Genomic DNA, 27,593 nt, shown 5'->3' with positions numbered 1-27,593 from the left:
TAGGAAGGAGCCAGGTGACACTGCTGAGCTTCTCAGAGGATCTGATTTTAAGCTGGCCACTGGCCAGGTATAGTGGAAGCCTCTGGAACAGCAAGATAGGCTAATTTTGGCATGAGGCACCCGGATTCATGCTGTTCCCAGTCGCCCTTGGTTTTGTCCTGCTTAGAGCAAAGGTGAATCATGAAAGACACGTCCCATTTTTCTTGTGTTGTCGGGAGCAGAGCTGGGTGAGCACAGCCTCAGCCAGGGGCCCTGGGATGACCAGGGAGCCACAGGGCTCTTGAGGACAGCCCTTTGTTTTATTTTGAACTGACATTCTGTTCCTGAGGTGCCCCTTGGCTTGATGTCAAGTGCTGGATAGGGGTGCCGGCCCAGGACCAGGGGGGCACGGAGCTAAGGGCACCGGGCCCCCAGCCCTGACTTTGCCGACTGAGGCTGTGTGACTTGCCACATCGCATCCCTTCCCTGAGCCCTCATGTCCACACTTGTGAAATGGGCAGGTTCTTTGGCTCTAAGAATCCACGGGCCTTTCTATTAAAAAGGAAGGGTTCAATTTGTCCAAAATTTGGGGGTCAGAAACCCCACAGAAGGCTGTGAAAATAGTCCAGACTATGGGAGACTCAGGAGGTCAGCTGCAGAAATGCCTCCTCCAGCCTCTCCTGACAGCAGAAAGCTGTAAAGGATATTATTAGGTCAACCGACAAGACTGGAACAGACAGTAGATTAGACTAAAATATGGCATCAACGTTAAATGTGGTGATGTTGACGGCTGTACTGTGTGGTTTTGTAAGAGAAGATCCTTGTTCTTAGGAGAGAGACCCCCCCCAGTCCCCCCCTGAAGAATTCCTGGGTCTCCTTGGCGCTCCCCCTTAAAACGAAGGAGGTAATTTACCTTAGAGCTTCCTCTCCTTTCATTTTTTGGGTGAATCACGGATTCCGTTGAGAATCTAAAGAAATCAGCTGACAGCTGACACTCTGAAACACACGTGCCGAACATGCTTTGTTGCCTATCCTCTCTGGAGGCTCCCAGGCCCTCTTGGAAACTTGCTGCTAAGAATTCTTGGGTTGATGTTTTTCTGACATACCTTCTAGGGCTACATTCTAAAGTTATTGATTTTTTTTCTTTAAGATTTATTTATTTGAGAGAGAGATTGAGCACGAGCAGTGGGACGGGCAGAGGGAGAGAGTCCTGGAGGAGACTCCGGCTGAACACCGTCCCAGGGCCCTGGAATCCCAACTCCGATACCACGACCTGAGCTGGAACCAAGGGTAAGGACGCTTCACTGACCGAGCCACTCAGGCGCCCCTCCATTCTAAAGTTCCAAAAGGACCATGATGTAGTCAACTTACTCTCAAACGATCCAGAAAAATCTATTATTTATATATAATAATAATAAAAAACAGCGATAAAGCAAATGGCGAAACATGTTAAAAACAAACAAACAAACAAACAGGGGCGCCTGTGGCTCAGTGGGTTAAGCCTCTGCCTTCGGGTCAGATCATGATCCCAGGGTCCTGGGATCGAGCCCTGCATCGGGCTGTCTGCTCGGCAGGAAACCTGCTTCCCTTCCTCTCTCTCTGCCTGCCTCTCTGCCTACTTGTGATCTCTGTCTGTCAAATAAATAAATAAAATCTTAAAAAAAAAAGTGTATTCAGGTAATCGTATGTATGTGCTGTTTTTGTTCTTGCGACTTTTTTGTTTGACGTTTCCCAAATAAAATGTAAAAAAAAAAAACAGTTGCCTGGTGACTGGAATCACGCTGTAAGTGGGGCCCATTGTTAGCATAGCAATGTGAGGAAGAGCGGGTGGGTTCAGTGCCCCTGGGTGAGAGGCAGGCCCAGCCGCTTAGCCTGGCACCTGCGGGCCTTGGGTGGGGGTGGGGAGCCCAGATGGGTGGCTGGGAAGGGGGCTGGCAGCTGGTAGACAGAGATCTCAGTGAATTTCTATTCAAACTGGAACGACTTAATGATGTTTGCTAAGGGAGCAGCTCTGTGGATAGTCAGGGGCCACGGTTTTTGTTTTTTGGGTTTTTTTTTTGGTTTTTTTTTGGGCGGGGACCTCTCTTCTGGTTTCTTATCTGCCCCTCCATGGCATTGACTGTAGCAGTGAACTCTGCTTCCCAGAATCACATACTGTCCAAGCCCAGAGGGACTTTAATAGCCATCTGGTCCAACCTCTCCATGGGATCAGTGAGAAAAGAAAGTGCCAGTGAAATCAGTCGCCTTGGTCTACTGTCTTATGACAAAGGAAGGGTGACAGCTGGTGCCGGAGATACCCCGAGACAAGACTGCTTACTGTGCTCAGGGTATCAGGGCAAGGTCATATTCTTGTTATCCTCTTGTCTTGAATATTTTCTTTGAGCACTGTTTCAGATGAGCCTAAAAGCTGAGTGCTCTGGGGAAATCGGGGTGCTTGGATCTAACTAAGTAAACTGGCTGTGTGATCTTGGGCAGGTGGCTTTCCCTTTCTGAGTCTTGGTCCCCCCATCTTAAAATATGAGAGGTGATTTATTACATAATTTCTTATCCTCTTATAGGGGCCACGGATTCCTTTAAGGATCTGATAAAAATTGCCGGACCCCTTTTCGAAGCCTGGCACTTCGAGGTGCACATAATCTCCAGGTTCACGGATCCCCTCATGGAAACTCTCGGCTTCGTTGGTATTCTGATGAGCTGTCCAGTTACCCATTTCTCAAATCCCGTAACCCATCAGACTAGAGTCAGCGGGTGGAGCCCCCATTTGCACCATCCATCCCCACGTCACTTCTTGGGCTCAACTCTGCTTAGAGAGATGGTGAACCAACACTTAAAAGTTATCCAGATGTTAGCCACAATTATGGTGAGCACAGCATAATGTATTATAGACTTGTCCAATCACTATGTTTTATACCTGAAACTAATGTAACATTGTGTGTCAACTGCCCTTTAATAATAACAACAACAATAATAATAAAAAAAATTGTCTGTGGGAGCCACTTCCATGACACGACATGAAATTGCTTGAAGCAAAGGGTCCTTTACTCTTTGCCTTCGGCTGGAAAATTTCAACCTTTGGCTGCAGTCATGCCCGTGGACCTCAGAGAAAACAAGCCCTCCAGGGACGGGCAAGACTCCTTTCAGCCAATGGGTATGAAGAGCCTGCCTGGCAACTCGCTTGTCATCACTATCCTACCCAATCAGCATGAAGTTTGGAAAGCCAGCTAGACAAATTCTACTTAGACCAGTCCCTGCGGCTATTATCCGGAAGAAAAAAAAAAATAGAGTGTTTAATTAAGCCCCAGACGCAAACAATCAATTCCAGTTTTTCTCTTCTATTGGGTAGAATTTCCACCGGGCGTGTATTAAGACACGATAGTCTCATAACATTGGCGACGGGCTCACCTAGGCTTCCTCCAGTCCCGGCCTGCTTTTGTTCCGATGGCTGGGATGTGAACCAGAGGAGAAAGCAGATGCTTGGGTGGAAACCATCGCAGGACGGGCAGAGCTGCCACGAGGAATTATGGCACCAGGCACGCAGCGCAGGAAAAGGGCCTCCAATCAGAAGAGGGAGGGCCAGGTGTGGGGTCTTCCGCGGGCCGTCGAGGCTTGTTCCTTGGTTCTGGGGTGAGGTCTCCACCTCGATCCAAGGGACCCTGGCTGGAGGTGGGAGAGTGTCTAGAAATTCTCACGTTCTTGTCAAAAGCATTGCTTGCAGAGGTTTTACCTTGCGATGCAGAGCCCTCTACCCACAGAGCAGCCCGGAGGATCTTGCGGGAGCCCCAGCCAGATAATCACAGAGCTAGCCAAAGCCCCGCACTTGACAGAAGGAAAGGAGCCAAGGGCACACAGAGAGTGAAAACCTGGGCCTGAGTGAGCACCTCGGTCACGAGCAACCGAAGCTCAGGGCGACTCTGCTATTTGCTTCCCGGGGCGGGCGGCGCGGGGCGGGAATTTTACAAGGGGTAAGGGCTTCCCTCGCGTGTGACCACCGGGCCACTGTGCAAAGAGCTTCCTTGGTGAAACGTCAGTGTGGGAAGGACTGGGGTCGGCCTGCCGATTTGGGGAGCTAGGGGGTTGGAGACGTGTACCCCACCTCGGCTGGGAGGGCACCCAGGGGAGTGAAAGGGAACGAGGGCTGCCCATAAGGTAAGGCGAGCTTGCGGCTAGACACCGGTGCGGGCTCCTCCCCGGGGCCAGAGCGGCCGGCACGCTGCCTGGTATTACAGTACGAGGGAGGCATGACCGGGCACTTAGCAGGCCTGTGCTAAATACTAGCGGAATGAATGAAGAGTGGACAAGCAGTCCCCAGGGATGAAACACTGACATGCTTACACACAAAGGACATCAGATCTGCCCGTTCCTGCCTGCCTCAGCACCTGTGACCCAGACAACCTTCTGTAGTGGATTTCTAATAATACGAGGGGGGAGCCCCTCATAGCCTGTCTGAGCTGCCCAGTCTCTGCCCCACGCTGGTGTCCCATATGCTGCGGGGGGCATCATCTGTAGTCCGGCCACATCACCGCGTCTTCCGGCATCCACCAGAATGCCCAGATCCTCCACTCAGCCCGCACAGCCCACCCCCTTTCCAGCTTCAGCTCCCCAAACATCCCTCCTCATTCAACCCCTCTTGGGTCTCCATCTCAGGAGTCATTGCTCTGGTCTCACTGCCTTTATCTTGAACAACCTGGTCCTGCACCTGCTCCTCATTGGCTGCAAAGGGCTGAATCTGTCCACGAACCAACAGATACTAGACAAACATATTTCAGTGTCAGCGGAGGAATTACCCTCTGGCAACAAGGGCCTGGTCTGGAGAGGCAGCAAGGGACAGATCCCGAGGCCGCCCCCATGTCGGCATTGAAGCTCTCCTGCATTTGCGGTGGCTTAGCTGAGAGCGGAAAGCCAAGGTCTCGGCAGGGCTGGAGGTGCCAGCAGCAGGAATGGTTCTCTCAAGGGCCGATGCAGTGCCCTGCAAGGGTTAGCCTCAGTCAAGGCTAAGAACCGGATAACTGGAGAATGTTTCCTACCAAGAGTGCAGTTGGCCAAGGAGGGCTGGCTGTGCTGGCAAGGGGCAATCCTGCCCAGGTCCCAGGCCCATTAGGAGGAAAGGGCACCGGCTCCCAATGTGGGGTTTAACACAGAAGCCCGTTCTGCCTTCTTGGCTGAGAGCTTCCAGAGCTGGGGAGGAGGGAAGGGCATTAGGAAAATGCCACTGGCCGTGGGGAGTGGAAAGAGGACATACTGATCCCTGTTGGAACCCATGATACGGGGCTGGGTGGGGAGATCTGATCAGAAGGGTTTGTAGTGACTCGCCCCTCCAGCTCCTGTTGGTAGGGTGGCCCTGGAAAGAGAGTCTCAGGGAGAAATGGAGTTCTGTAGGCTCAGTTCTATGGGTGTCTGGAACCCAGCCTGGGGTGTGGGAGACCTCAGGGGAGGAAGAAGAGTGGAGGACGGCTGAGCTAACAGAAAGAGTGGATGGGCCGGGTGATGGGCGCACGCAGAGAGAGGAAAAAGCAGGGAGCCTCAGTAAGGTCAGCAGGATCCCTGGTGGCCAGTGGGGTCAAGAATCACAACAAGCAAACACCCGTGGCCTTGAGCCCCTCCTAGCTTGGGAGTGCCCCTGGGGCCCTCGAAATGTCCCAGCGGATGGTCTACACCGTGGTGTTCTGTAGCCCCGTGGGTGGTGGGGTGCGCGGTCCTGCCCTTTTCACCACGGGTTTTGAGTTAAACGTATTTAGCCGGCAAGGCGGGTCCCTCGGGGGTCGGGTCGTCCACGTCCCCCAGAAGCTCGTGTTCGCTGGCGGAGGCGGCCGTTTGCAGGTGGCGGAGGCGCGCGCGGAGGCGCTCCTGCTCCTTCTTGAGCTCCAGGTAGGAGTGCGAGAAGGTGTGGAAGATGGACGTGGCCGGGAAGGCCATGATGAGGATCCCGCTCAGGATGCTGCTGAGGGCCACCATCTGGCCCGGCACGCTGCGCGGGACCATGTCCCCGTAGCCCACCGTCGTCATGGAGATGACGGCCCACCAGTAGGAGGCCGGGATGCTGGTGAACTCCAGGACGCGGCCGGACTCGTTCTCCGCCACGTAGACCAGCGGAGAGAAGAGGGTCACGGCCACGCAGAGGAAGAGGAGGAGCAGGCCGAACTCGCGCGTGCAGCGGCGCACGGTGAGGCCCAGGGTCTGCAGCCCCAGCGAGTGGCGGGCCAGCCGCATGACGTAGAGGATGCGCAGGGCCCGCAGCACGCGGAGCGCCAGCCCCACCTTCTCCAGGTACGAGCCCCCGCCGGGCCGCTCGCCGTCCTCCCGGGGCTCGCCGGACACGGCCAGCGACACGTAGTACGGGGAGATGGCCAGGATGTCGATGATGTTCAGGGGCCCCTGGAAGAACTGGCACTTGTCCCGGGCCTGCACGAAGCGCAGACAGAACTCCAGGGAGAACCAGGCCACGCAGACCGTCTCGACGATGAAAATGTAGTAGCACTTCTGCGAGCACTCACCCTGGGGAGGCGACAAGAGGCAGGAGGAGAGTGGTGGGGAGCAGCACTGGGTAAGGTGGGAGTAGCCACGCCCAGAAGCCCCTGGGGGGGTTCCTAGTGATATTGACATCACACATCAATATCCATCTGTATCTATTCTGTATATACGACATGGTCTTTCTCTATATTTGTATATTATCTATTATCTATTATCTATGTATTGCGATTGAGCTCTGTGTGCTGCAGACTCTCATCCGTCCACCCCAATCCCCTTCTTATAGAGCTCTCAAGTTATGGCCCGTCCGCTCAGTCAGGGACCACCCTTTCCAGTCTCCCTGGCATCGAGCTGTGTAGCCAAATAACTAAGAATCCACCCACAAAATGTGAACAGAAGCGCTGTGTGCTACATCCCGTTCCTGGACTTGGGATGTTGGCGTGAGTTCCTACGCTTGCTTCTTCGGTGTCTGCTTGGACACGCCCCATGACCCAGCAACCCAGCTTAGAGCCTACAGACTGGACCAACGCCCCACGGGAGGATGGAGCGGGAAGGTGGAAACGATCCTGGGTCTCAGGTGAGAGCTGCCCACTCAACTTGATCCCTCTTTGCAAGAGAAATCAACGTCTGTTTTTTTTCGTTGTTGTTGGTTTTTATTCGGGAGGCAGGGGCAGGAGGAGGAGAGAGAGACTTTCAAGCAGACTCTATGTCCAATGCAGAGCCCGAAACAGGGTTCCATCTCACACCCCTGAGATCGCGACCGGAGCTGAAGTCAAGAGTTGGGTGCTTAACCGACAGAGTCCCCTAGGGCCCCAACAGCTATTTTGTTTAAAGTTGTTCTATCTTGGGGCCTCTTTGTTACAGCAGCCAATCTTTGCCTTCACTAATATAAGCCCCTTTTGTGTACTGTGCCCTGCTCTCTGTCACTAATACCACCCAATGATGCTGTGAGCAGGCAGTGTGACCCCATTTCGGGCCAAGGACATGGTTCCCAGCAGTGAAATGACTTCCCTGAGTTCACATGCACAGCTGATGGCCTCTTAGCCACTGTATGCTATTTTGTAACTTTGTAACTTCCTTCCTGCCCTCCCTCATTCATTCATCCAGCAATAAAGCATGGAGGGCTCGCCTGTGCCAGGCTCCTAGGGTCTGGGGAAAAGTAATAGAGAAGCAGATGTCCTTTCTGGGAGCGTGGGGGCTGGTGAGGCAGAGAGGGCTCCCGGATGCCTGGGACAGCCCTGTGATGTGTGACCACACTTGTTCACACAGGGTCTGTTTCCCTCCAGCTAGATGAGGGCTGCTGTGGATTTCCTGTTGGCGTCGTTCATGCTCCCTGCCTGGCTCCCAACAGAAAATTCCACTAGCCCCTGTGCCTCTCAAAGTGTGGTCCTTGAACCCAAAGCGTCAGACTCTCCTGAGATCTTCTAAGAAACACAGAATCTTGGGCCCCACCCCATCCCTAAGGAACCAGAATTTGGATCTTAACAAGACTCCCTAGTGATTCAAGTACACATCAAATTCGAGAAGCTCTGGTCTAGTGCAGTAGTTCTCAGCTTTGGCTGCACATTAGAATCATCTGGGGGCTTTGAAAACCCCCCAATATCTGGGCCAGGACCTCAGAATTCTAATTTAGTTGATCAAGGTTTGAATCTGAGCAGTAGAATTTTCCAGAAGTCCCATAGATGATGGTTCTAATCCAAAGCCAGGGTTGAGAACTTGACTCCAGATATTACACACACACACACACACACACACACGAGGGATGAGTCAATGAATGACCAAAGCCAGTTGCCTGATTGAAAAGCAAGATGTTGACAACTGCCACTTTCTTTGGATTAAAAACCTCTGAAGTGGAAAAAGAAATTATTTACAGTGCCTGGACCCACGGGAATACTGAATTGAAATGAAATGCTCGTTATGTCTGGCCGCTGGAGGAAGAGAAACAGGTGTTCTACCCCCATCTCAGCGTGCCTGTCTTGTGTCTGTGACTCGGCTTCAAATCCCGCACCTCCACTTACTCTGCAGACCCACCCACTGGTTACAGACAGAGCCGGACTGGTCAGGATAAGGGCGACAATACCCTTCTCCTCTTGCTGGATTTTACAGGAAGGGGAGGAACTTCTGCAACACACGAGAGCTCTTTGCCACGACCACCTGGGTTTTGGTTCAGCATCCTGAAGTGCTCAGGAGTTTTGGACCCTGACTTCCCACTCCTGCTGTACCCTTGCTGTGTGACCTTGCAGCGGTCACTGTCCCTCTCTGTGCTTCAGTTTCTAACGAAGAGGTTGGAACAGAACCGGTATTTCTCAAAGCTGATTCAGTACACCCCGCATCAGAATCTCCCAGAGGGCTTGTTGCAAATGCAGATTCTTGGGCTCTCATCACAGAATCCAAGGGATCTGCATTTTGGCAAGCCCTCTGGCTGGCTCCGAGGCGCCTGGAGTTTTTCAGACTCTGGGCCAGACTGTCCCTACTAGGCCCCTCTTGTCACTGACATTCTGGGAGTTTTCCCCTTGGCTTAAGGATTCCTGCTGGCCTGGGAATAACCTTTGGAGACCAGTGACCCAGTAGCTCAAGAAGGTGACTTCTGAGAGGTAGGGAGGGCTCTGCAGGTCCTCCCTCTGCCTCCGGGCGGGGATTTGGCTATTCAAGGCTTGCACGACCCACGACCCACGTCCCTCCTGCCTGTCCTGCCGGCCACCTCCCTGCACCGCAGCAGTCCCTCTCCCGCATCACCACCGTGCACCACTCGCTCAAATCCTGCAACCACGCTCCCAGCGCTGGTCCTCCGAGAAATGCCCCGTTCACGGCAGGGATGGATGAGGCCCCAGCCCAGGAAAGAATTCCCAGGCTGGCCGTAGTTGGAGGAGAATAGAAAGGAAATTAAAAATGGACTTTTTCCCTCTCTGAGGAAGCTTCTGGTGGTATTTTGTCGGCAGGGTGAACAACTAATTGTGGTTTGCCCACAACTTTCCTGCTTTGAGCACAGAAAGTCCTGGTTACCAGAGCCCCTCGGTCCTGTGCAAACAGGGACAGGTGTCACCCTCCTGGTGGGTCTTGTCCTGGCAGAAAGAGGTCTGCTCTGACTCCTTCATACGCAGCGAAGGACGCCAGTCAGGTCTACGAGGACCAGAGGGTGAGCAACGCCACACAGTGGGGCTCCCACATGGCACGCAGGGCCACGACAGCCCGACGCAGGAGATGCGCTCTGTGTTTCCATCTATATGACATTCGAGATGGTGGACCAAATCACCATCACCGTGGCCACTTCTGGGTGGGGTAGGGATCCGCCATGAAGGAGCACGAGACAGCTTTCTGGGGGAATGGGAGTTTCCTACATTAAATAAGGGTGTGGGTGACGCGGGTGCCTAAGTGGTTCCGCTGTCCGGTTAAGATCTGTGCGTTTCATTGTGTGTACATTTCCCCGTCACACTGTAAAATGAAACAGAAACGAACCACAGTAATAATAAGCGATCGGGGTGGGGAGGGAGTCCGGCAAGAAAGAACAAGAGTGACTCATCGTGGAAACGGAGTCCTGGGTCCTCGGAAGTTCAACACTATTCCATTCACTTTGTGAATGTCCGGCATTTTCCACCATGCAAAGTTTAAAAAAACAAATCAGGGTCAGAAATCAAACGACAGTCAGATGCCACTCCGCACTCCCCGGGAAGGCTGGGAGTGTAAAGACAGAAAGTCGTAGAGGTCGGTGACCTCCACCATTCTGGTGGGAATGGAAATGGCGCAGCTGCTGCAGAAAACGGGTTGGTGCTTCCCCCCAAATTGAACATGTGTTGGGCGCCTGGCACGGTCGGTTAAGCACCCGACTCTTGGTTTCGGCTTCAGGTCATGGTCTCAGCACGGAGTCTGCATATGACTCTCTTGCCCTCTCTCTCTGCCCCCCCCCCCATAAAATAAATCTTTAAAAAACATTTTTTTTTTTTAAGTCAAATACACGTTGGCCATATGACCCAATGATTCTACACTTGGGTATATACCAGCAGGACCTGAAAACATCCATCCACCCAAAAACTTGTCCGTGAACGTCCACAGCTGCGTCATTCCCAGCAGCCAAAAGCATAATCAATGGAAATCCCCATCAACTGATGAATGAATGACCAAAATGAGCTCTGTCTACATGATGGGATATTACTCAGCCCTAAAAAGGAAGGACTGACACGCACTAGAGCCTGGGTGAGCCTTGACAACCTTCTGCTCCATGAAAGAAGCCAGACCCCAAAAGCCAGATGCCGCATGGTTCCATTTATAGGGAATGTCCAGAGAAGGCAACCTGTGGGGACAGAAGTACACGGATGGTTTCAGGGGCTGGGAGGATTGGGGAGAATGGGGAGCACCTAGAAGCGGGGGCGGGGTTGCTTTGTGGGAGGATGAAAATGCTCTGGGACAGAAGCGATGGTTGCACAAATGTACGCTAAAACCATGGATGTGAGCACTTTAAAAGGGTGCCTATTAGGATGTGAATTATGCCTTAATAAAAAAGAAGTCAGGGCCCAAGCCTGAGTTGACCAGGTCGGCTGGGTGAGGCACTGAGGGGTCCCACAACCTTGTCCCAACCCTTTTCTCAAAGCTTGGGAGTGGGGTGACTCATAAGGGCTCTGGGATCAGAGGACGGGCAGGGCTTTCCAAGGGCAAGGCCGCTGGCCCTGGGGGCCCATATGGGCAGGCTGTCCCATGGATGCTACAGGTACAAGAAGGGCCAGTTCTGGAAACACCATCTGGGAGAGACTTGGGGCCAAGGTCTTGACCTTGGAGCTTTTCTCACACCCCAGGACCTTGGAAATGGGGCCCAAGTCGGCCACTTCCCCGTCCTGGTAGCTCAGTGCTGGTCTCCAACCACTCAGCAGCTCGGGCCTTCTCTTTTCTGCCTGCGAATTCATGCCCCGGCCTTGGCCTCTGGTCCAGGGCTGCCTCCTGGCCCTGCCGGCTCATTCCTCTTCCCGGCTTCTCCTTTCCCCCAGGAGCCGGTCCTCTCTGCCCTCTCGCCCCTCCGTTCTGCCCCTTCCTGGCCCTCTCCATCCTCTCCCTCCCAGCCGCCCCGCTCCCCAGCCCTGGGACACAGAGGCTCTGGAAGTGTAGGCAGGAGGGGTTGGGCACGGAGACAGAGAAGCATGACGAAGCAGGAAGAACAGGGGAACTACCGTGAGTCAAGAAAAGTGGGTCCTGTCCGGGAGGTGGGGACTACTTCTCGCTGGCCCGCACATAGGGAGTCTAGGCTGGAAGGCAGAAAAAAAAACCCCAAACCAAAAAACCAGGTGAAGAAGAATTCCCTAGAACAATCATCAAATGTCACCAAACACAGGGAAGCTCCCGGAAGCCCGACAGCTCTTTATGGAGCTGATTCAAGATCCAAGAAAGGGGCAGGGGAGGACAGGCTGGCTCTAGCGTGAGGCTTTTCCTGAAACTGTACCCCCCGAGGGTGGCAGGCTGTACCCACACAAGGAGGGCATCGCTCCAGAGAGGGGCCTACCAGTTCCACCCGATCTTTAAAAAATCTGCCTGTGCCTTCCTTCCCCGGGGCCTTCTCGAGATGCTGAAACCACAGGCAGACAGGAGGGAAAACGCTTTGCGCAGCTGTAATCAGTGCGCGTCTCCCACAGCGAGGTCCCCAAACGGCCCCAGCGAAGCTCTGGGGCACGACTAGAATCTAAAGTGGAGGAGGAAGGAGTGAGGGCTGAGCCGGCCGGTGGAGAGCGGCGTCTGCCGGTCCTGGCCCCCGCGGGGTCTCTGGCGCAGCGGAGGCCCTTGGGAAAGGTCTGCTGAACGCAGGAATGAATGAAGAACGAAACAGAGACGACACCGGAGCCACTGGCCGCTGACCCTGCCGCTGCTGTCTGGGTTCCACGGAGCCGGGAGAGGCTGATGAGCAAAGCAGACGGGCAGGTGGTGGGGTTGGAGGGGCGGGAGCGGAGGCCCTAAGGGTGTATAAACACGGCCGGTGACGGCTTCCTGCTGGCGGGAGCACGCTGGGTGGGAATTTTCAGTCCTCAGCACCAGCTTCTGAGTAAAGTGAGGAAACGAGGCCCAGAGCAAGAGAGGGGCTCATCGGAGAGGCGGTGCTGGGAATTGAATTCTGCCCTAGGGAGCTAGAGATTTTGAGGTCCTGGGGAGGAGCGGAGAGGGAGGGAGAGGTCGAGACAGACGGAGCAGGTGTTCAATCCAAGCGACAATGACCTCCGCCCTCCGCCAGAGAGAGGGGAGCGCCCTGACTGGCAGAACTGCCCAGCGGGGCTGGGGCCACGTGGGAAAGGTGCTGGGAAGGAATGGCAGGGGTGAGGGTCATGACAGAGGACGCAGGCAGAGGAAAACACGGAAACGGCAGCACGCCGCCCTGCAAGATGGGATAAACATAATGGATGTAGAGACCGGGGGCTATTATTGGGCCCTGAGAAGGACGGAGCCTGCACACACCATGCCGAGTGACGGAAACTGGTCCCCCAAAAGCCCAGCACTGAAAGCTGGTGCTGTCCTAAGGAGTCAGGTTTTAGAACCAACTGGTACGTGAGCTCAAATCCGGGCTCTACTGCATAACTAACAGTGAGCTTTGTAAAGGGACAAAACTTGGCCGAGCCTCAGTTTCCTCGCCTGTAAAATGGGGGCAGTCGTAGTACCCATTTCCCAAGCTGTTGCAAGGACTAAGTCCATCGGTCAAATGCCAGCCTCGTGAAGGGCACGTAATAAACATCAGTTCTTTCTTCCCTTGGGGGACAAGCTCTTCCGAGGAAACCAGAAAAGGCTGGAAGCACCTGGCAGGTGCTTAAGCATTTGGCACGGTCCTTCTTGTCCACACCACCTCCCCCTCCTCCGTTTTACTTTACCAACCTCCCGTGCAGACCCTTCTCCCCAGGTGCCAAGTTTACTGCATGGGAGGTCGCTGGAAGAAGGTAGGAGAAAAAAAACAAAGGAAAGCTGCCTCTTCCACCCAGCACGGCACTGTGTCTGATGGAGGAGGTCTGTGGGTCCCAGCCCTGGCATGTCTGTCCACCCACGCGGCATTAATTCATCTGAGCAGATGCTGCTGGGCCCGCCAGGCCGACGTGGCCCCCAGGTCTCCCGGCTGGGCCTGCTCCCAGAAGCATCTGGCCAGCTGAACGTCCCTGAGGGCAAATACGAATTATCGGACACGCTTGGTGCCGGAGAGAACATTGTCTTTTTATGTAAATGGAAGGCACAGTTTTGAAAAAACAAAGACCGCCTCCCCAGTCTCCTGCGTCTCTAAATTACCATCTAAACAGGGAAACACGGTTTTTTGGAGGGCAGCACCTCGCAGCCTCTCTCCAGGCAGCAAGCTCACACGAAGGTGGTTTCCGCAAGGTGAAAACGGAGAGATGTGTCCTGGGTGTGGGCATCAGCCCCTTTTATCCCAGGAGCAAAGGGCAGCCCGGCTCCTGGGCTCAAACTTGGGGCTGCTGGTCCTGCCGGCCTCCTGGTGACCTCTGATTTGATCTCCTGAGTTCCCCACCAACCAAGCCTGGGTTCAGACCTTGGGTAATCTGCAAAGCATTAGGCTTTGAGAAGACCTTGTCTCTCTGCACAGTCTAAATCCTGGCTTCCAGGAAATCCCTGAGGAACAGGTTTATGGAAATTGAGGGGTCCTTTCTCAGCAGCTCGGATCAAGGGCACCCTTCTGGGGGCGGGGGTCAGAAGCTATTTATTTGGTCCTAATTTTTTACTGTAGTGTCCAAGTGTAAATATTTCTGCGAACAAGACTCTTAATCACATGATTCGGTGCTAAAGAATAAAACAATGTCTCTGTTTGGCTCTACAGTCCTCCCCCTTGGGGAAAAAAAGCTATTTGAAAGTGGAAAGGTTTTGCTGGGTTTGCTTTAGGACAAAATATTTATAGGTTGCATGAGATACATTTTATTCACTAAATATTTATTTACCTACCCTATGTAAGGGGTAGGTTCTCCATCTAAGTCCTTTCTTTCTGGAAAGTTCTCTGACCCTACTGTATTGCCCTGGGATATGCCTTTAAGGGAAGGGAACTTCTGTGGGCTGACAACGATTATGGGCCATATGCAGGATTCATTATCTTATATACATGTTCTCTTTATCAGCTCCCTCCGTCTGCCACATTGTAAACGCCATAATTAGGGTAATGGGGAGCTATGGTGGAATGTAGAGCAGGACAGGAGCAACATTTTCAATCAGAAAACAAATCCAGTTCTCAGTTCAAAGCTCTCCAGTACATGTCCCAATGAAATGTTAAGCTCTTATCTCATTTCTCAGACTCCCTGGCCCCTGGGGGTCTCCCACAACTTCCCGGAAAAAGAGTGCAGGACTGGGCAAGAACACCTTTCTGCTGTTGCCTCCTGGGGCAGTCACTCAGAAGCTAACTCTTCTCTGAGCTCCCCATGCGGTGGGACTGACGGAGGGGCTCAGGAACCAAGCAACCAGCAGGAATCTTGGCCCTCGTCTGTATTCTTGCTCTCTTAACTCCAGGAAAGCTGAGGTCCCCCTGCCCGGCTTTCTCCACCTGAACATGGAGCCGGGATGCCCATGAGAACGTTGGCTCAAGAAGGCAGGGATTCACGCCAGGAACAGGGCATGGCACAGAGTAGCTGCTCAATAAACACGAAATGAGTGTACCCCGTGTGTGTGAGCCCTCACCCCGATGTTACCCATTTTACGGAGGAAGAAACAGGTTCAGAGAGGTGAAGCAGTTTGCCTGCGGGTACAGAGCTGGGAGCAGCCCACAACAGCGGGCAGGGGTAGCTTTGTGAATCCCAAGCCCACTATGAGGCAGAGCCACTTCATGACCCTTGCGGGCCCCAAGGCCTTCCCCCCCACCCCCCCAAAATTAAGATTAAAAATGTTCACAACTGCACCGACCTAAAAATGCATCCAATGCTCGCTAGACACCAATCTCTTTTTCTGTTGTTTTAGAAGATACTTAGACGTTTTCACGGGCCCTAAGTCTCGGGGGCCCGGGGTGGGCGCGGTCAGGGGCCACTCACCTTGTCCTCCTCCGCCCTCAGCTCGGGCATGGTGCTGACGCACAGGCTGACCGCGGTGGTGGCCACGAAGAGGATGGACAGACAAGCGAAGACCTTGCCCGGGAGCCCCGAGCGCGGGTTTTCCACCGTCTCGCGCAGCCAGTGCATGAAGCCCCCCCAGCGCGAGGGGTCCCCCGCGGGGCGCCGCGCCTCGCGCCGCAGGTGCCGCGTCTCCTGCTGCCGCAGCTCGGCCAGCTCCTCCAGCCTGCGCAGCAGCTCGCGCAGGCAGCACTTCTCCAGGCGCGCCTCCTCGATGCCCCAGTAGGCCAGCTCCTCCCGGAAGGACAGCGCGCACGTCTCCCGCAGCAGCGCCAGCCGGCCGGCCGCCAGGAAGCTCACGATCATGCCGAAGGCGCTGGGGCTGCGGTCGAAGAAGAACTCCTGGTTGTCCTCGTCGTAGTCGTCGCAGAGCTGCGCGATCTCCTCGTGGCTGCGGCACAGCCGGAGCCTGCTCAGGCGGCTCAGCGGGAACTCGTCCAGGGTGCTCCAGGGGAGCACGTACCGCCTGCCCCCGACGTTGACCAGGATCTCCTTCTTCAGGTCGGCGGCCGGGGACGCGTCCAGGGCGCCCACCCTGCGGGCCCTCCGGTAGTACAGCCCCTTGGCGGCGGGCCGCGGCAGGCGGCCGGGCAGGAACTGGCTCAGGGGGCTGCAGGAGCCCCGGCGCAGGTGTCCGGGAGGCGGGCCCCTGGCTCGGAAGGGGGTGGGCATCGCCGGAGATGGCCTGCACCGGGGGAGGGAGGGAGGCAAGACAATGGGGAGAAATCAGCCTTGGGCCGGGGTCCTAGACAGCACGCTGCTAATGCATCTTTCCTTTTTCCCATCTTCCACCCAACTCAGACTTCCTGAGCGCCGGGGGTCTACCTGTGACCGGCCGGAGATGACAGCATCCCTTCCCTGGTCAGAGCTGTGCCACTCCCAGGCTCTGTGGTCTTGGGCCTGTGGCTTAAGCTCTCTGATCTCAGCTTCATTCGTGCCAAGGATGAGACTTGTACCACTCTTAGAAGATACAGTTGGTAAAAGAGAGCTTGCCCGTGGCAGAGTTTCTCGGGTTCACTGCCAGGTTTTGATCCCTTAGGGATGGTTGGCACAGGTGGGCTACTCAGCCTCTCTAAGCCCTTCGCCTCATCCGTGCAGGGGCTGGGGTAGTCTGACGACCCACCTCACCGGGCACGGGGAGGGTTTCGTGTGGTAATATACATGAAGTGTTTATTCGGAACACTTCCAGATGCTTCTGAGGGGCCAGGCACCGATCCACATGCTTCCTGTGTATTAACTCACCCCAGCACCTCCACGAGGTAAACGGTAGCATCCCCATTTCACAGATAAGGAAACGGAGGCCCAGAGAGGTTAAGTAACAAAGAATGTGACGGTGTTTGGCACAGCTCTGCCTCTCAGGAGCAGCTCCACAGTGATCTTTTTTTTTCTTTTTTTAAGAGACTTTATTTATTTATTTGACACAGAGAGAGGGATCACAAGGAGGCAGAGCAGCTGGCAGAGAGAATGGGGGAAGCAGGCTCCCCGCTGAGCAGAGAGCCTGATGTGGGACTCGATCCCAGGACCCTGAAGATCATGACCTGAGCCGAAGGCAGAGGCTTAACCCACCGAGCCACCCAGGCGCCCCACCACAGTGATCGTATTTCCTTCCTCCTTTGGAGGACTTGGCCCTCCTCCGTGTTCACGGGGCGCTTGCCTCAGCCACCCTTGTTGTGTAACCTTGAGCCAGTGACTGCCCCTCTCTGGGCCTCCGTCTTGTTATCTGCACCGGGAAGGGGCCTCTAATGCTCTCTCCACTTCAGAACTATTTGAGGTCCTTGACTGTGGATACGAGGTTTAGATCGAGCCCATGCATTTAAAAAACCATCTCCCCAACCCTGTCCTCCTGGGCACCCTGCAACCACTTCCTACACTCCTCATTCCAGCCAGAGCTGTTTCCAAGGCGTCTATAACCTTACATGCCGATCGGTGCTCCGATCCAGAGAGGAACTCGGCCGCTGAATGGAAATCAAAGTTCCTCTCAATTCCGAGCCCGCTGGGTTCCGGCAGGCAGCGAGGAGTTGAATCACAGCCCATGCGTTTCACACTTGCTCACCACACAGCGTTCTGTTACTCCGCAAATGCATTCCTTCCTTTACGTATGGCCAGAGGAAGAGGAACCGCCTGCAGAGCGAAGACTCTTTTGAAATCTGGGGAGACCCTCCTGAGTGTTCTCATCTTCCGAGAGCAAACCCCCAGACCCAGGGAGCTGAAGTGACTCGTCCAAGGTCGCACAGCGAATCCAAGTCCAACCCAGGACTCTGTCTCCCAGCCTGGGGCTCCTTCTAGAACACTGCTTCTCCCGCCCACCCCCCCCCAAAAATCCTTCTGCCCTGTCTGCATTCACCGCACAAACCCAACTTTGCGATCCACTGCCCCCCTCCAACGGCTGACACTCAAAAGCTCTGCCCAGAGCTCAGGAAAGGTACTCGTTCAAAGCAGCTCTTTGGACAAGGCTGTTCACAGCGGCCCGCAAGCCCCCAGCCCTGCAGCAAACTCGAACTTCTTCCCCCCGAAGTTTGACTCACCTTCCTGTCTCAGGGAGCCCCTTTCCAGCTGTTTCTCTGCCGGGCCGGGGGAGCCCGCGTCTCGATGGCCAGAGGAGAGACGGGTTCGCAGTGGAGATGCAGCAGAAGAAAAGAAAAATTCCAAACACGGCAGTTTCTGGCAGAGTTAGTTTCCAACCTCTCTTCCCTTGCCTCTTCCTGAAAGTACATTCATTCCGCATCTCTCTCCAGCAGCTGCGGAACAGCCCTGGGGCAGCGGGCTGGGGTTTTTACAAGGACCCGGAAGCCCCTTCTCCCCGTGAGAGGTGAGAGTCCGCGGGGCTCGTGCTGGGAGGGAGCCAGCCAGCTGGGCTCTGCGCTCAGAGCCCCACGGGGACAGCCGGTGTGGTCCTGCAAGAGCGGCGGGGGTGGGGTTGGGGGGGGAATGGGAACGGCTCAGAAATAATCTCTCCATCACCAGGCTGCCGGGAGCAGCAGCAGCCGCCCGGCTCTGCCAACTGCCTGGGAGGCGAGGAGAGCTGTCCTTCCCTCCCCTCCAAGGAGGAGCCTCCCTCGGAGGGAGCAGAGGGCAAGTTGGGACCGGGACGTCGGCAGCTACCTGTCCCCGCACCCCGGAAGCTCCCCGGGTTGGGGGCTGCTGATGATGGGGAGGTGCTCAGGGAAAGGCCGCCAGAGGAACTCTACTGCTTCTCACCAGCCCGGGGATGGGCTCAGTCCGAGACGCCCAGCAGCCAAGTGCGCTGGGTGGGAGCTCCAGAGGAGGAGGGGAGGGGTGAGGGTGGAGGCACACACCCCTGCAGCCCCTGCTCCCGTGTGAATGGCTCTGTGACCTTGGGCAGGTCACTTGGTGCCTCCGAGCCTCGGTTTCCTTGCTTGGAAAATGTATGGGAATGAGACCGGTTCAGAGAGATCTTGCTGTGGGTCCGGCTTCCTGGCTGGGTAAAGAGGAAGAGGTGCAGTTTCGAGACCTGGGTCCTAGCCTCGGCTCTGCACCACCTTGCTGTGTGTCCTTGGTCAGTGCCTTCACCTCTCTGGGCCTCAGTTTTCTCATTGGTCAGATGAGGACAGTCATAGCCGTGATGGTGCAGAGCCGTCTTCCCCTCGAGGTGCTCGATGTACCTCGGCTCTACTTAATTTTCTTAAGAGGTTCTGGGGCCTGGTCTCTTGGCTTCCGAAGGTGAGTTATTATCCGATCCGTTTTGCAGGCGAGGCCCGGAGGTCCAGGCCAGAGGTTTGCTCAAGGTCACCTTGCTAGTTGGAATCTGCGCATGGCAGAGACTTTGAGCTCTGATGCCAGGGCTTGGGAGCGGAGATGGTCCAAGCATGGGCCTTTCACAGCTACCTGGGAGGGTGGCAGCAGCTGGTGGCCTCAGTGGGCTCTCCGTGGCCTGGGCCACGGGGATAAAGGCAGGCAGGAGCAGAGGGGCCGGAGAAAGACAGGTGGTCGAGGGTAGTGGCTTTCACATTGCATTGTGTGAAACCCAGGCGTTCTGCAGCAATGACCATGGGGCCTGGAATGAGGGTGACAAAGGGTAGGACACCGGGGGAAAGACTCTCTTCCTCAATGTGGCAGCTCCTTTCTGACTGGTTTCCCGCAGTGAGTGTGTCTAAGTGTGATTCCGAAACCCCCTGGGCCCCCCATGGCCCAGTCTTCACACTCCGTCCACTCAGGGAGGCTCCCGGGCACCTGTTAGTGATGGACATGCTCTGCCCCCTTCCCCTGACTCCCCAGTTCTCTCGGACTCCAGAGCTGCCCCCATACTTCTCATAAATCAGACTCCCAAAATGATCTTTCCAGTTCATGCTGGTTTTTCCCCTCCTCTCTCTCTGACTCCCTATCTCCGCTAGGTCTTTTTTTTTTTTTTTTTAAAGATTTTGTTTATTTTTTTGACAGAGAGAGAGATCACAAGTAGGCAGAGAGGAAGGTGGAGAGAGAGAGAGGGAAGCAGGCTCCCCGCTGGGCAGAGAGCCTGATGCGGGGCTCAATCCCAGGACCCTGGGATCATGACCTGAGCCGAAGGCAGAGGCGTAACCCACTGAGCCACCCAGGCGTCCCCCAACTAGGTCTTTATTATCGATCTCACCTTAAGCTCTGGCTAATTGCCCCCAGCCTCTCAGCTCTCTTTGCGTCTGGAGTGTGTGGGTTCCAATCAAGGATCTTTTTATCGTATTTATTATTATTATTATTTTGAAAGAGAGAGAGAGGGTGGAGAGGGAGTGAGAGCATCCTAAGCAGGCTCCATGCCCAGTGAATCGTCAGACACGGGGCTCCATCACGCAACCCTGAGATCATGACCTGAGCCGAAACCAAGAGTCGGATGCTTAACTGACTGAGGCACCCAGGCGCCTCCAAATCAAGAATTTAACACTTCCCTCCTGGGTGACCTCGAGTAAGTTTCTTAACCTCTCTGTGCTTCAATTCCCTCATCTTTGAAATGAAAATGGTAGCACCCCCATCGATTTGTTGTGAGAACTGAACAAATGAATTTTCACTTATGATTTTCACAAGAGTGCCTAGCATGCAGGAAATCTCATTTAAGCGCCTGCTGTTATTATGAGTATTAACTTACGCCCATGTCACACAAGAAAGATTTTGTTTGAGGACAGGAGTTTGAAACAAACTGATGTTAAACAGGTTTTCTTGTTTGTTTGTTTTTAAAGAAAAAGGGAGAGGGATTGATTCAGTACGAGCCCCTGAAGTCTCATAGAGAGGACAAGGGGATAATTGTCTGAGCTCTCACGGCCAGTCCATGGCATAGCCAGGCTCAGTTAGGACTCACAGTCCAGTGCTCCTTCCACAGCCCCAGTGCGGTCTCTCAGGGCTGCTGCTTTGCTGGGGCTAGAGGACCTTTGACTTTAGCCTGATATCCAAGCCTACCAGCCCTTGCCTCCAGAGCACTTGTGGCGTCCTTCCCTGTGGCTTGGTCAATTTCAAATCACCTTCTAACTTAATGTCACTGCTTCTCCCCACCTCGTTCCTCCCTTCTGTGGAATAGGGAAGGCAGGCTGGCCCCGACCTTTCCAGCATCCTCCAGCTTTTGGATATAGGACAGCCTCTGGCAGCCCATCCTCTCTCTCTTCTGAAGGACTGCGACCTGCCAATTTTTTTCTGATAAGGGATGGCCCACCGTGACCCCATGTGAGTGAGTCTCCCAGGGCTGCTGCAATGGAAAAGAAAAGCACTGTGGCTTAAAATGACCCAAATGTATTATCTTGAAGTTCTGAAGGCCAGAAGTCCAACGTGGGTCTTCAGGGGCTAAAATCTATGTCTTCTCAGGACCGCATTCCTGCCGGGGGGCGATCCGGGAGAATCGGTCTCCAGTCCCAGGGGCTGCCCACATTCCTCGGCTGGTGGCCGCCTCACTCGGACCTCTGCTTCTGTCCTCACGTCTCCCTCTCTGAACCCGCCCCCCTGCCCCCCTGCCTCCCTCTGATAGGGACCCTTGTGATTACATCGAGCCCACTGGCTAATCCAGGATCATCTCTGGATTTTAAGGTCCTTAACTTAATCGCTTGTGCTAAAGTTCCTTGTGCCATGTCAGTCACGTATCTGCAGGTTCCTGGGGATTAAGATGGGGTCGTCTTAAACTCCGGCCACTGGCCCACATCCAGATCAGTGAAATCTGATCGTCAGTGTTCGGGGCCCTACTTATAGGATGGTTTAAAAGCTCCCCGCCAGGATTTAATCATGCAGCCGGGGATGGGAAAGCGTGCTTGATGTCAGGAGTGACACGATCAGGTGTGCGTTTTCCAGAACTCACTTGTGCTCACTCAGGTGCTGCTAGAGGCGGAATGAATCGGTACAGGCGTTGTCAAGGGCAGTTTGGCACTGTTGATCAAAATAAGAAATGCAGGTGCCCTGGTACCTACAACAACAATTTATTCAGCAGAGAGGTGCGTGCAAACATAGATGTTACAGCATTGCTCGTGGTAGCAAAGGATTGGAAAGGACCGAAACATGCCCCATTAAGGGACTGGTTAGGTAGATGGTGGTGCTGAAGGCAAGAGAGAGCTCTGGCGACATTACAAAGAACCCAGGGAGGGGCGCCTGGGGGCCTCATTGGGTTAAGCCTCTGCCTTCAGCTCAGGTCATGATCTCAGGGTCCTGGGATCGAGCCCCGTATCAGGCTCTCTGCTCAGCGGGGAGCCTGCTTCCTCCTCTCTCTCTGCCTGCCTCTCTGCCTACTTGTGATCTCTGTCTGTCAAATAAATAAATAAAATCTTAAAAAAACAAAAAACAAAAAACAGAGAACCCGGGGAGTCTCTGTGAGCCGACGTGGAAGGGCCTGTGAGATACATAAAGTGCAAGGTACAGAACAGAGCCTACTGAAGGCGCTGGTTTGTGTAAAAATAGACAAGGGGACCACGCGTGTGTGTAGAATATGTATTACTCACAAACGGGTAGAAACCTGGAAACCGGGGTTGCTGCTGGGGAAAGAAACTGAGAGGTTTGGAGAAAGGGTGAGAAGGAGAGGGGATTCCTTTTCTCTCTAGATCACTTTGTATTGTTTAATTTTTTAAATCGACGGCATGTGTTGATTTATTTTATTTTTTCAAAAGATTTTTATTTAGGTATTTGACAGAGAGAGGGAACACAAGCATGAGCAGGGGAAGGGGGGGAAGCAGGCTCCCCGCTGAGCAGAGAGCCCGATGCGGGCTCAATCCCAGGACCCCGGGATCATGACCTGAGCTGAAAGCAGAGGTTCAACCCGCTGAGCCACCCAGGCGCCCCGCATGTGTTGATTTAAGAAAAATTTTTTTAAGTTAAAAGGTATCCCAGTACCATTGCAGGGGGCAAGATGGAAGAACGAGCCTAGGGGAGATCATGGACCCCACTGGAGGGGACTCATCACAGTCTCTGGGCCACGGAGGTCATTCAGCGTGGCCTCCCTGGGGAAACTGAGGCAGCTCAATATTTTCATGATGGACTTGAAGTCAAAGCATACTCACATCTTTTGCCACCGAGAGTCCCAACGTCAAGGTGCCTCCAGGAGCCCGGGGGCTGACACAAGACATGCCGGCTGGGTGCTTTTGGGGAGCACAAGCCCCCAATGCATGAAGGTGGCATGTGGGTCCAGTGCTGAGTATCTTTTTTTTTTTTTTTAAAGATTTTATGTATTTATTTTACAGAGACAGAGATCACAAGCAGGCAGAGAGGCAGGCAGAGAGGGGGGGAAGCAGGCTCCCTGTTGAGCAGAGCCCGATGCGGGGCTCAATCCCAGGACCCTGAGATCATGACCCAAGCCGAAGGCAGAGGCTTCACCTACTGAGCCACCCAGGCGCCCCAGTGCTGAGTATCTTTATGTTTTGAAAGAAGAGCTGCAATCCCGATTTTGAGGCTAAATCTCTCAAATTCTGAATGGTACCAGCCGACTCAGAGGCTGATAAACCACCACACAGCTGCACACGCACCTGTGGGACGACCCAGCAGTTCCTGTCCCGGGAGTCAATACCCACAAGAAACCTGCTCGCATGTTCACGGGGAGGCACCACTGGCTGGAAGGCTGGTCCCGACCCCGTTAGCAGCAGACACAGATCTCAACACCGACCCCCAGGAGGAAGTAAAGCGTGGGTTCCCACGTCAGAATACCAGACCCCAGCGAGAACGCACACACTACCACCCCTGGCAACCCCTCGGAGAATCGCACAGTCATTCCGTTGTGTGAAAGACACAGGAAGAGCAGGGCCAGCTATGACGCTATTGATGGAAAATTCGAGATCGGGCAGAACCAATCTATGGTGATCCGCGTCCGCACAATGACCTCTGGGGGTGTGAGGTGGGTCCTGAGGGCTGGTCTGTTTCCCCCAGGGAGATGAGTACACATTGTGTTGAATTTGTGCAAGAGATGTGGACACTCTAGTACGTGTGCTGTGTTTAAATGGAAAACCTGGTTTTGTTTTTGTTTTGAGCGCCCACGGTTGTGGAGGACCCGGTAAGACAGACGGACAGGCTGGATTCCGCCTCGGGCTCCCGGTTATGACCAGGCTGTCACAGAGAATGGTTTGAAAGGGGCCGGGCTAACAGCCACACAACCCCCCCCCCACCCCCACCCCCGGCTCTGTGCCCTTTACCTGGACCGTCCTGCCCTGCCCTCCCTCCCTCCCTCCCTCCTGGAATCCGGAAATCCTGGGGATGGAGACAAGTCGGAGGGGAAGGTCAGCCCTACCACCTTCCACCTCCCCGTATCTTTTCCGGAAGGGAGGAGTTTAAAAGATGTGCTTAAGATACGATTATCCCCAGCAAAAGTTGCAAGCTCTTTTGGAGAGTGAGTCTGTCCCCGGGAAGTTTGTGGAAGCTGTAGGCTGTTGCTACCCGGGCATGCCCCCAGGCCGCTGAGCTCTGGCCGCTGAGGTCTTCCCGGTGGAGGAGCGGTTGCGGCCTCCCCCGCCACCCCCTGCCGGAGACGGAACCCTGTATTTCAAGGTTACAGAGTGGAAGGAGAGCTGGGGCCTCAGCCCCCAGCCCCGCCAAGGTGCTGATCGCTTTTTGTTACCACGTTTTTCACACAGGTGGATAATTTGCAAGATGGGTCCGGTCCCGGCTTGTAATTACTAGCATTTTATCATGTCGACTTTCTGTATGAATGCACGGCTTTTTTTCCCGAAACATTTCCAAGTAAACTAGACACTGTGACATTTCACCCTGAATTCTTCAGCACAGACATCCAGAAAAATAGAGGTAATTTTCTATGGAACCACAAAACCATTATCACATCAAACGCCACTAACAATAATGAACGATTCCCTAATGTCAGCTGATGTCCTTTCCATCATCAGATTTCTGTATTTCTGAAATGTGAGCTCTTGGCGCTCACGGACACGATTTTCACAGCCGAGAGATAGCATGTCTGGAGGTCTGTCCCTCCAGGCTCAGACAGGGCAAGGCTAGAGCGCCAAGAATGACCAGAGCATCATCACCGCCATTGATCCCCGAACTCTTTCTGTGTACCCCACACTGAACCACAGACCGGGCAGATCCTCATTCTCCCATTGCAGAATTGGGAACACCAAGGCTTGAAGTTAAGGAGCCTTCCCTTGGCATCCGGGACTCTATACCTGGTCTGTCCAGTGTGAACCGCTCTGGGAGAACTCATTATCATTTCACATTCCAGCGGGACTGACTTTTCGGGGGCTGTGTCCGTGCCTCAGAAGGGCAGAGGCCAGGAGAGGGGTTCAAGGTTGAGAAAGGTTAAGGTTACTCAGATCGTGCATTTTGATCCTGTTCACTTAAACCATTGTCAATCTTTGGGTATCATTTTGAAACTTTTTTTTTAAAAAGATTTTATTTATTTATTTGACAGACAGAGATCACAAGTAGGCAGAGAGGCAGGCAGAGAGAGAGAGGAGGAAGCAGGCTCCCCGCTGAGCAGAGAGCCCGATGCGGGACTCGATCCCAGGACCCTGGGATCATGACCTGAGCCAGAGGAAGCAGAGGCTTTAACCCCTGAGCCACCCAGGCGCCCCTTGAAACCTTCTTAGACTAACACTGACCCCATACAACAGATACTGGTGACTATATAATGAAGTGACGATTTCATGTGTTTTAGTCAGGACGGTTGGCTGGTGCCCCGGAGATGTCCACACATACCCTCTTGAGGCCTTCGGCTCTTGCCAACAATATTCCCACCTATTCGAGCTCTGCCCTAGGGGGAAGATATAAGGGATCGTGAGGAGGGGAGGCGGGTAAGACACAGTCTCAGCCTTAAGGACATGTCAGGGAGACAGACACAACTTACTTGGGTTTTGGGAGTACAAGGAAATTTGAGATTGATTCTAACTGAGAGAATCCAAGGCAGATTTTTGCAGGCAGGGTCATTGGAGCTGGGTGTAGAAGTATGAGTAGGAGTTTGAGCTCCGTGACACTGACACTGACCTCTTGGGGGCTGAGGGGAGTGCCAGACTGAGGGCTGAAGTGTACAGGGGGAGGCGTGTCTGGGCAGTGGGGTGGGTGCCCAACAGGGAGGGACAGACGAAGATTAGGTTAGAACAAGAAATAGGGATCAGAGGGAAAATGGCTTTGAATGATGGGCTGGGCACTTGGATTTTTTTTTTTTTTTTAAGATTTTATTTATTTATTTGTCAGAGAGAGAGAGCACAGGCAGGCAGAGTGGCAGGCAGAGACAGAGGGAGAAGCAGCCCCCCCCCCCCAAGCAAGGAACCCGATGTGGCACTCGATCCCAGGACGCCGGGATCATGACCCGAACCGAAGGCAACCGCTCAACTGACTAAGCCACCTGGGCCCTTGGATCTTATTCCAAAGACATTACAGAGTCTTCAAAAGAACTCTGGAAGAAAATGCTCCAATGTGATGTCCCCTAAGGGCAGATACACGGAGGGCGGGTTGGGGGTCTCAAGGCCAGGGAAAGACTGTGTGACAGGGAAGGTAAGGACTGGCAGGATGGAGGCAGTGGAGGGAGGTGGGCATGGTTCAGAAGGAGCAGAGGCGGGGTCTGTGTGTGGACCGGGAGGAGGTGGGGTGCAGGGCTTGAAGGAACAGGAGGAGGTGACAATGACTCCTTGAAGAACCTCCTGGTAGGATTTCCTAGGGACGCTCAAGAGCAGCCTGGCCGAGAGTCTGTGGACCAGCCAGTGAAACCCCACAGGGTCACAGCACGTTTCAGGTCATGAATGATTTCCTGTAAAGGGTGAAAGGGGTCTTAGAGGGTCCCCTCCTCCGCACCCCCACCTTTCCATCCCCCAGCCCAGGGAACATCTGTGCCTACACAGCAGCCTCCTGGATGCCCCCTTGGGGACGGTCCCCTCTCTGCTCACCGTGGCTTTGGAGGGGGGAGCACCTGGGACACACCGTTCGGCGGGCGAAGGTCTGTCCAGGGATGAAGGTGACAGGATGTGAAAATGCCACATGGCAGGAAATGGGACTGTTGAGGCCCAAGGCCTTCCTGCACTCTTGGCACTGGGAGGCTCTGGGGTGGGCACAGGGAGGGAGAAACGCCCGTTGCTGGGCCGTCTTGCCTTTGGAGGTCTCATCTCAGGTGACGTCCGACCTCGTGCATGCACCCTCAGCCCATGTCCAAGTGCTTTATTTTGCAAAGATGTGGCAACATGTGTATTATTGGGCTTCAGGAATTCATTTCCTCCCCGCCCTCTGCACCTGCTGCAGACAGCCCGCTTCAGAATGAGACAATAAAGTGACACAGTGTTTGTAAATGCAATTAACTATTTTGGCTGTGAAATTGACCAATGGACAAATGGATACATTACCCCTATCACTAGCAGTTGGCTTTTTCTCCACTTTTGGGTGCTTTGTCTCCAGAATCGTCCATCTCTTAATAGGTCTCTGAGAAGAGTGAGGGTCCCGGGGTCCTGGGGGCCAGAGGCGCCTAACGTAGGAAGGGGAGGTGGGGGCGGACTGGAGGCATTGGGAGCCCACGTCTCTGGGCCTGTGGCTCCTGTCCAAGGTCAGGATGTCCCGAGGAAGGTGCTAGGGTCTGGAGCCACCTGGGAGTGTGCGGACAAGGTGGTAAAGGGCTCCGCTGCCGGGATTCGCAACAGGAAAGTGATGAGAAAAACTGGAAAATAAGGCAAACGGATGCCTGCGTGTCCTTTCAATGTGACACCGGCCCCACTGGCG

At 54.3% G+C, this 27,593-nt stretch overlaps 1 protein-coding gene across 1 annotated transcript; it reads right to left on the bottom strand.

Moving 5' to 3' along the window:
- Window positions 1-5,700: 5,700 nt before the first annotated feature.
- Window positions 5,701-16,169, bottom strand: KCNG4 (potassium voltage-gated channel modifier subfamily G member 4; the record flags this gene model as incomplete). The annotated part of the gene is made up of 2 exons (XM_080827784.1): window positions 5,701-6,471; window positions 15,420-16,169. 2 exons carry the CDS (start codon window positions 16,167-16,169, stop codon window positions 5,701-5,703), a joined length of 1,521 nt encoding a protein of 506 aa, XP_080683910.1.
- Between the last annotated feature and the right edge of the window lie 11,424 nt (window positions 16,170-27,593).

This window comes from Martes martes (genome assembly GCF_963455335.1).
Source record: "Martes martes genome assembly, chromosome: 17".
Lineage (NCBI taxonomy): Eukaryota > Metazoa > Chordata > Mammalia > Carnivora > Mustelidae > Martes > Martes martes.
This window is presented reverse-complemented; position numbering and strand designations above follow the sequence as displayed.